General features: G+C 41.2%; 2 protein-coding genes across 4 annotated transcripts in view; both read right to left on the bottom strand.

Annotated features, from left to right (window-relative positions):
• Positions 1 to 355: 355 nt before the first annotated feature.
• On the bottom strand, positions 356 to 3959 carry LOC122074619 (protein ALP1-like). 3 transcript variants are annotated; one of them, XM_042639524.1, is made up of 2 exons: positions 2346 to 3959; positions 356 to 1206 (listed from the first exon to the last, which is right to left on the bottom strand). In XM_042639524.1, exons 1-2 carry the CDS (start codon positions 3695 to 3697, stop codon positions 1176 to 1178), a joined length of 1383 nt encoding a protein of 460 aa, XP_042495458.1. In that variant the 5' UTR covers positions 3698 to 3959; the 3' UTR covers positions 356 to 1175. The 3 variants fall into 3 exon arrangements, with proteins under 3 accessions (XP_042495458.1, XP_042495460.1, XP_042495457.1); XM_042639526.1 differs by lacking the exon at positions 356 to 1206 and adding an exon at positions 1257 to 1706; XM_042639523.1 differs by lacking the exon at positions 356 to 1206 and adding an exon at positions 2019 to 2146.
• A 1666-nt stretch (positions 3960 to 5625) lies between these two features.
• LOC122074499 overlaps positions 5626 to 8178 on the bottom strand; it is a 16357-nt gene continuing 13804 nt past the window's right edge. The window contains exons 8-9 of the mRNA XM_042639348.1: positions 6880 to 6988; positions 5626 to 6786 (exon numbers count right to left, since the gene is read on the bottom strand). Of these exons, the coding sequence (XP_042495282.1) occupies positions 5843 to 6786; positions 6880 to 6988 (1053 nt within the window). The 3' untranslated portion in view covers positions 5626 to 5842. The remainder of the gene's footprint in view (positions 6787 to 6879; positions 6989 to 8178) is intronic.

Below are 8178 nucleotides of genomic sequence, written 5' to 3'. Positions count from 1 at the left end.
CCTTAAACCATGAGAGGGACTCTTCTGATACCAACTTCTATTATGGTTGTCAAGGTGTAGTTGGGAAATTATCCCCAATTTATTGGCACAGCAAAGTAGTTCTTCTTGTTCATTTGAAACAATCCCCAGTTCTTTGACACACTTCAGGATGTCATCTAGAATCTAAAATTGAAGACCTTCACTTGTCTGTTGATGACAAGGCAAAATGGTTGAGACTTGACAAAAGAAATCACTAGTTGAGCCAAGAGTCTCTTCTTAATATCATTAGCAGAGATTGACAACAGCAACCAGAGAGAGAACAGAAGGAACCACCAGAAGGAAAAAAAAAAAGTGACGAGAGATTAATGACAAAAACAATCTCTACCTAAAGCAAGGAGCAAGGAAAAAGTAAAAGGAGAAAAAAGAAAAGAGATGAACTTGTCCACTATCCTATTCAAGCTTTCTCCCCAAGAGGAATCATTTCTCATGAGCTAATCTTCCATCAATCACTGCTAAAAGATGTAAGACATCAGTATTTTCTCAATTTCCAATCCTCAGAGTCACTTCACCTTCTTCTGCATGACTTGTTTAAAGGTAATGTATATTATGTTGAATCTACGACCCCTTGTGCAAAGAAAATTCGCAGGAATCTCCTCGATCCACCCCCTAGTGACCCAATCCTACTGCTGGGGGTAGGTCTCTTGCTCCTCATCCTTGAATCCTAACAAATTTCTTCTGAATAAGAGCGTGAACAATCCATGGGTTCAGTGCATACCCGATATTACGTTGGTTTTGTTGGAAATCCCTAAGCTTAAAATCAACATTGGATCAACTATTAGAGAGGTGCTTTTCCAGTTCAACGAAGCTTAAAATCCATAGGTTAATACAAGCGTCTCATGAAAGCATACCCTCTGGTGCCAATCTTGCATTGCACAATGGCACTTAAATCCCTTCAAAAGAAATTTGACTCCACACAAATATTTTCTCAAACATATAATGGCGATACCTGCCAACTAAGCCTTCTTGGTAACAGTTGCTGCATTGCGAATGACATTTGTAACGAGAATGAAATAATCAACCCAAGTCTGCATATGGTCAACAGCATACCTGGATATAATTACCCATTTGAGCAATGAATCCACGAATATAGTTTGGTAAAATTTTCAATACCAACCGTCAGCCAAGGCCTCTTTGGGTTATGACAAGTGGTTCACCCTCCATTGGAAACTAGAAAAGAAGTCTGAGTCGGTACTTAACCTATTTCCTCCAGACAGTATTCAACATGATCAGTAATATCAGTGAATTATTGTACCCACCTCACTGGTCAGGCAGCACATGCAGGCAGACAAGCATTCTAGGGATAAAACACAGTAAAATCTAGTTTTCAACAATGAGGTGGAGATTCCCATTCTGAAAAACTTCAGAAATGGAAGAACTACATACAGAACAAAAGACCATGCATACAGAGTGAATCTATTAAGAGCAGCAGGAAGGACTAAGATTGCAAACGCTGATATTTAAGGGATGGGCAAGAGAATACTACCCACTTGCGTGGCCACTGCACCATCACAGACTAATGGGATGCTGCACGGAGGCATTCTTCAGTGCATTGGGGTGGGGGGGTCAGCACAGTCTTTTTGCACCCGTCTGTGTCCATGCATGGCCAAACTCAGGCGGGTAGCTTCTTTTTCCCTTAAGGGATTTACAATAATGCATCTGGTAAAACACTGCAAAGAAAAAGAGGTAATGAAGTGGAATAGAGAAGCAGCACGACAAGATGAGAACGGCTACAGTAATGAAAAAGCATAACTGACCAAGCTCTTCAACAGCAACCTTGATCTTTTATGTGAACAATACCATTAGCAGGGCACACACAGTCTCCCAGCAAATCCTTTAGAGTCACTCCTCACTTAATCGAAACAATCTAAAACAGCCAAATTTCAGATTGGCTTGAAAGGATGCAATTAGATGAATGGGATTTGAACTCACAACCAACTTCAATCGTGGATAAAATGAAGAATAAAGCAAGAAAAAATGTGTCAAGAGAAATGGATGAACTCCATAATTTCATTGACAAAGATTGCTGACAAATGACAGTCAACAAACCCAATTTAAAGACTAGTTCACCTCCACCCCCTCTATTGTGTCCTCGCCCCTCCTTCGTTTCCTAATTGCCATTATCGGACAAAAAAAAAAGAGGATTCACTACCATAAGAGAATATTTTCTTGATGTACATAACCTACGTCAAGTGCAGATACAAAAAACAGGATTGGACATGGAAGATCCGCTAGAAGCGGAGTAAGAGCAAGTTTTCACAGAGAAGGAATGTTGAGATGTTCCTTCCCTCAAGCCTCTTAAGTCTTACCTCGACGAAAACCGTTGCCTTAGCTCCTCTGCTAATGCCTGTCTCAAGCTTTCTCCGAAACAATAAAACGACTTCTCACTCTCAAGCGCCCTAGCGGGAGGACCAGACTCCTCCGGGTCCTTCCACATTGACGGCTCGGGCTCCCTTGCAATCTGACACAAATTATGCAACACGCAGCAAGCAACAATGGTCTGAGGTGCGTGGTTTAGCCCCACATTCAAATTCTGCAGAATACGCCACCTGCCCTTGAGAAGCCCAATAGCTTCTACCACCACGGATCGTCCCCTCATGAGGGCATTATCGAATGAGTTCTGAGCCAGCGTGCCGGTGCCATTCCAAGAGAAAGGCGCGAGCAGGAATGACAGCAAGGGATAGCACCAGTCCCCAACAATGTATGGCTGAATGTGGTGACCACGGACTTTGATGACCTTATCCCACACAATATCTGCAGAAGTAAGCCGATTATACAAAAGACTTTCCCGGAAGTGAGCGGCATCGTCGGTGGCACCAGGTGCCTTGACGCAAACGTCCCAGAAGATTTTCTTATGGTCTGCGACGACCTGGAGAAGCAAAGCATCGTAGGCATAACGACATCGGTAGGCGGAAGGGTGGCCATGGAGGTCTTGATCCGGTGGGAGGCGGTGAAGCTTGATGGGGCTACCATCAATGGCGCCACACATGTTGGGGAGAGAGGTGAGCTCCTCGAAAGCCTGAGTGGTTTCATGGAGCCGGCGTCGGCTGACCGGGATCTTGATGAACTCCGGGTAGAGTTTTGTGGCGAGGAGACGGGTGACCATGTTGGTGATCTTGGAGACGAGGTAGGGCTCCAGGGAGTAACGGGAAGCTAGGGTTTTGGCCGAGTAGCCGTGAGCAAGGCGAAAGAGGACCATGGCGACGGCGTAATCGGCAGGGAGGGAGAGGTTAGATTGGAGTATGTGGGGCTTGAGCTTTTCGACCACTGTAGTGAAGACTGGGTAGGAGAGGCCGTAGGAGGAGCGCCACTGGGTGTCACGCACAGGTGCCTCCATGTTCCAAATGTGCTCTGAGGTGAGGGCTCGGAAGGCGGAGACACTGTGGTCGGCAGAGGAGTCATTATTGTTGTTATTATTAGAGGAAGAGGAAGTGGAGGAGGAGGAGGAGGAGGAGCGGAGGGATGCGGCGTAGGAGAGAACGGAGACGATGGTGAAGAAGAGGAGAGGGGCGGCGGAGGTGGAGGAGAGGATTGCTGTTGGGGAGGAGGTGGTACTGCTGCTTGGTGCGTATGAGTCCGAGAGGAGAGATGAACTGGGATCCAGGTGATTCTGGAGATGGAGGAGGTTTGACAGCATCAGCAGGAATGACGGATCCATCATCTCTCTCTCTCTCTCTTAGAAGAAACGAGCTAACAGCGATTCCATCGGATTGGGGATGGAGTTGCAGAGAGAGAGAGGGAAATGTTTGGGAAGTTAGTTTCACTTTGAAGATTGAAGATCATCTTCGTTGTCAGCGACGGCTACGACGGCAACGCGGCGGTTTTTCGAGGGTTCTTGGCTTTCTGCTAACTCAAGAATGTTCGAAGTCCGAACCATGAATTGGACGGAAGCGCGACCATGACGATACATGTTTTTTGACTTCTTGTTGTCACAATTTTGTGACTCGGACGAATCAAACCTGGTTACCACGAGTCATTTTTTTTGTTTTTTTGGAAAAGGAAAAAAGATTAGTCCCTAGTTGCGTGGCCCTTGTGCTGGGCCAATGAGGGGGCACACAGGGTATGAACAAGTGGTGATTTTTTTTTTTTTCTCACAAGGATTGCGCTGTTATTTAGCCGCCCTCTGTATTTGGATGCAAGGGTGCACGATCAGGGTGTGTTTGTTTTCTCTTTTTTAATATCTTTGTTTTTTCTCCTTCGAATAAGGAAGGAATGAGTTACTTCACAGGTGAGAAGAACAAGAAAGATCTAATATTGAAGATGACAAAACAAAAATTAGAAGATTATTAGTTGTTGATCAAACTTATGGCTTATGAATAGATCTAGAAAAAAAATCTGACTTGTTGTTTCACATGACTCGGCCAAAGCACCAGGTCATTAAAACTCAAATCTTGTCTAGTCATTTAAAATAAATGAGTCTTTATGACTCTTGATTAGGTTTTATGTCTTTTGACTCAACTAAAGTAAAAAACTAATTTAAATTATGTTTTTTTTTTTTTTGAAAAAAAAAATATGTTTTTATTGCTCCCACAAGGTTTTTTCTTTAGAATTTGCTCATGGCTTATGTTCCTTTTCAAGTAAAAATTTAATAAAATCAAAACCTGATTTTTCAACCATGAATTTTTTTGGGGAGAAAGGTTTTTGTTGCCCCCATAGTTCTTTCTTTATAATTTTCTCATGGGTTCTGCTCCTTTTCTAATAAAAATTGCATAAAAAGAGAAGTCATGTTGGATGGAAAATTTTCCTCTTCCTGTAAAACAGGTTCATATGGTGTTTGTTTCGATATTAAATATGAACTGTGTTTGTGCCAAAATAAAATAAAATAAAATATGAACTGTGCCATTGAGAATCACATTGGGAGACAAGAAAAAATAGTATAAGGTGTAAATTTTTCATGTAATATATATATATATATATATATTTGGGAGGAAATTTTGTATGACAACAAACAGGGCTGGAAAAGCATCCCATGGAAGCTGCTCAACTCGTTTATCTGCATCTATTTTGTATGAAAATTTTATGCAAGATTTTATTTGGAAGGAAAAAATTATATGAAAACAAACAGAGATAGATAAGCATCCCATGGAACTTGCTCAACTTATTTATCTGCATCTCTGAGTCCATGTATGTCAAACATGGCAAATCTACACTGAGGTTGTTATGTCACATTTTCAATATAATAGCTGCAACAGCTTGACCATATGGCCATATTGGAATTTTTAGATTGATTACATGTCAGTTTTCAGATTCAAAATTTTTAAGCAACTGGCAAGAAATGGTAGACACAGATGGATCCATATTGTAGAGGATCAGATCAGCCCAATGCAACCATATAATGTGGATCAAATCATGGTTCAAAGTTATGAAAAATAATAAAATCACAAAACTTTTATATGTAATAATGTAGGTTAGTATATTTGTAATTTTCTACAATTTTAGACACATTTAACCTTGAAATTTGACCAGTGAAAAATATGGCCATACCCAAGTGTTGATCAATTGTTTACTAAACCTTGTGAAAATTATTTGCCCCCGATTTGTATTGATCTCACAATACAACAATCAATATCCAACCAGCTGGAGCCTTGATGAGAGAGAAAAAAAAATATCAATCCTTAATATTCATTAAAAAAAACACTAAATTGTCTACATGACTACATGCCTCAACATGGTGGATCATTTGGATAAGCTATCCAAACAGAAATTAATTTTGACAAAAAGAAAGGTATACTAAATTGGAATTATACTGGTAGATGTTGGTGTCCTAGGCATTGCAGGATCTCACATCAAGACACTACCAAAACCATTAGCTCTTAGGTCTCCACATGCTGACACCACCATTCCTTCGTCCTCCATTAATTTCAGCTTCTTTCATAGATGTTGGATGTAAACTACCACCTTCGTCCACAAAACTGTTGTTTATATTCATGGCACCAAACTGGTATGCAGGATCTGGGTAAGGTACACAACCATAGTTTCTCTGATTGTACACTTGATGTAAACTACCACCCTGGTCCACAAAACAGTTTAAATTCCTTGCACCAAACTGGTATCCATGGGAACCATAGTTGCTCTGATTGTACCTTTGATGGCTGACAGTAGGCGGCACCAGCATTTGATTTGTACAATCCCTGAAAGGTGCCAATCTCATGGCATCTGAAGCAGAACATGCCTTGTTGTAAACATGGCTTGGCCCTCTTTCTTCCTGACCCATAAACTGAAAATCATTGAGTTGACCATTTTGCGAATGGGCTTGATTTGTACAATCCCTGAAAGGTGCCAATCTCATTGCATCTGAAGCAGAACCTGCCTTCTTGTTATAAACATGGCTTGGCCCTCTATTTTCATGACCCATAAACTGAAAATTCTTGAGTTGACCATTTTGTGAATGGGCTTGATTTGTACAATCCCTGAAAGGTGCAAATCTCACTGCATCTGAAGCAGAGCCTGCCTTCTTGTTGTAAACATGGCTTGGCGCTCTATTTTCATGACCCATAAACTGAAAATTCTTGAGTTGACCATTTTGCGAATGGGCTTGAAAAGTATGAACTTTATCTTTTGGGTTTCCCAAAGATGATTTAGAAATTTTTTCCCTACCGACACTCTTTGGTTTTCCCTGTTCAAGTAGTGAAGCCTTCCCTTGGGAATCAATGTGCTTCTGTCTTTCCATTTTGGTTGAAGGCACAAATTCTTGGTTTCTCCTTCTGTATGAAGGTCCTGCATGATAGGATTGTTTCCTGTGCTTACCACCTAATATCACAAATATCAGTACTGATATGCTTTTACATGCTAAATTAATGGACACACACAAACACACACATGCATTCCAAGAAGATGTCAAACCTTGATTTGCTGGTCTTGCTATCTTCATTGCTTTAAGGTGCCTTGCTTCTGCGCCTCTTTTGTGCTTTTCAGCAAGAACCATGGATCTCTCCTTTTCATTATCCCAGCACTAGAAGAAAGAAGCATTACAGCAGAATTTGATTTAGTTAATACTGTACAAATTTCGGGTGAACTTTTGTCCCAGATAAATCTTCAGTCAATGTGATTAGCTGAAAATCTTGTTACAAATTCGCTAATAAGATCACTGAGAGATAAAAAATGTAATGATAGAGTACTAGAAATTTTAAATGGAACAAGGTGTGGAAGTTGCAGCTTCTTCTTCACCCCCCCCCCCCCCCGGGCGGATATTTACGCCCCATATAGAGTTGAACTCATGGCCTCTACTTTTGAGGTGTTGGTCTTTGCCAAGTGCCAACTGAGCAACCCCTTGGGGTAAGGTTGCAGCTTTACCTTGGTATCTTTAGAAATGTGTTAGGAACAGTTTACCTGTCAATTTTAATTCATCTAAGATTCTCCAGGATATTAGGTCTTCTTCTTTCCTATATTGTTGAGAATTCATATAACATGATCCTTCTCAAGAGTAATGGTTGTTATCCGTATCCCCTCAAGGTTTAAGAACTGATCTTCTTGCTAAATTCTCCAATCAAGGTTGGTGGAAGTGATGGTTGGAGCCTCCTTCACAGGACTCATTTCCACGTAAGATGCAATCAATAATTATGTGTAATGGTAAGAACCCGGATCCTAAAGGTATTCTGAGGCAAGTGCTATATGACACTCCAACCCTAGACGTGAGCATCCATAACAGGCTACTGAAAGCATCATTTCGGATAATCATTGTTTTCAAAAGAGGCTAAGATGATTGTAGTAGTGAAAGGACTTGTTGACAAGCATCTCTTTTGGGTGTAAGATGTTAGTGATGTGGGTGATCTTATTGGATGTGAAATGTGTCTTAAAGGGAAAAAGTTCCCCACGACGTCAGGTACTACTGCCCTCTCACATGAGTTTTTTATTTTTATTGTTTCTCTCTTCTACCTTGACCATGTGGCCTCCATCCATTCCATGTGGTGCCATTGGTGTGGCTTGGAGATTTCCCCTGCAATGGCATCTCGTAGGGAACCCTCTCCCCTTGAATATTTATCTCGTATAAAACTTACGATGGGATATTAGACATTGGGTGGTGATTGCTGGGATCTTATTCAGTTGTTTTCTTCTGTGGATTCTAGAGATACTGCTATTTTTTTGTGTATAGACAGAATTGAGTTTTCTTGTTGGTCTCTTTTTTAATGCACCATCCCCACC

This window comes from Macadamia integrifolia, chromosome 3 (genome assembly GCF_013358625.1).
Source record: "Macadamia integrifolia cultivar HAES 741 chromosome 3, SCU_Mint_v3, whole genome shotgun sequence".
Classification (NCBI taxonomy): Eukaryota; Viridiplantae; Streptophyta; class Magnoliopsida; order Proteales; family Proteaceae; genus Macadamia; species Macadamia integrifolia.
The sequence above is the reverse complement of the archived record's forward strand: the minus strand, read 5'-3'. Positions and strand labels throughout refer to the sequence as shown.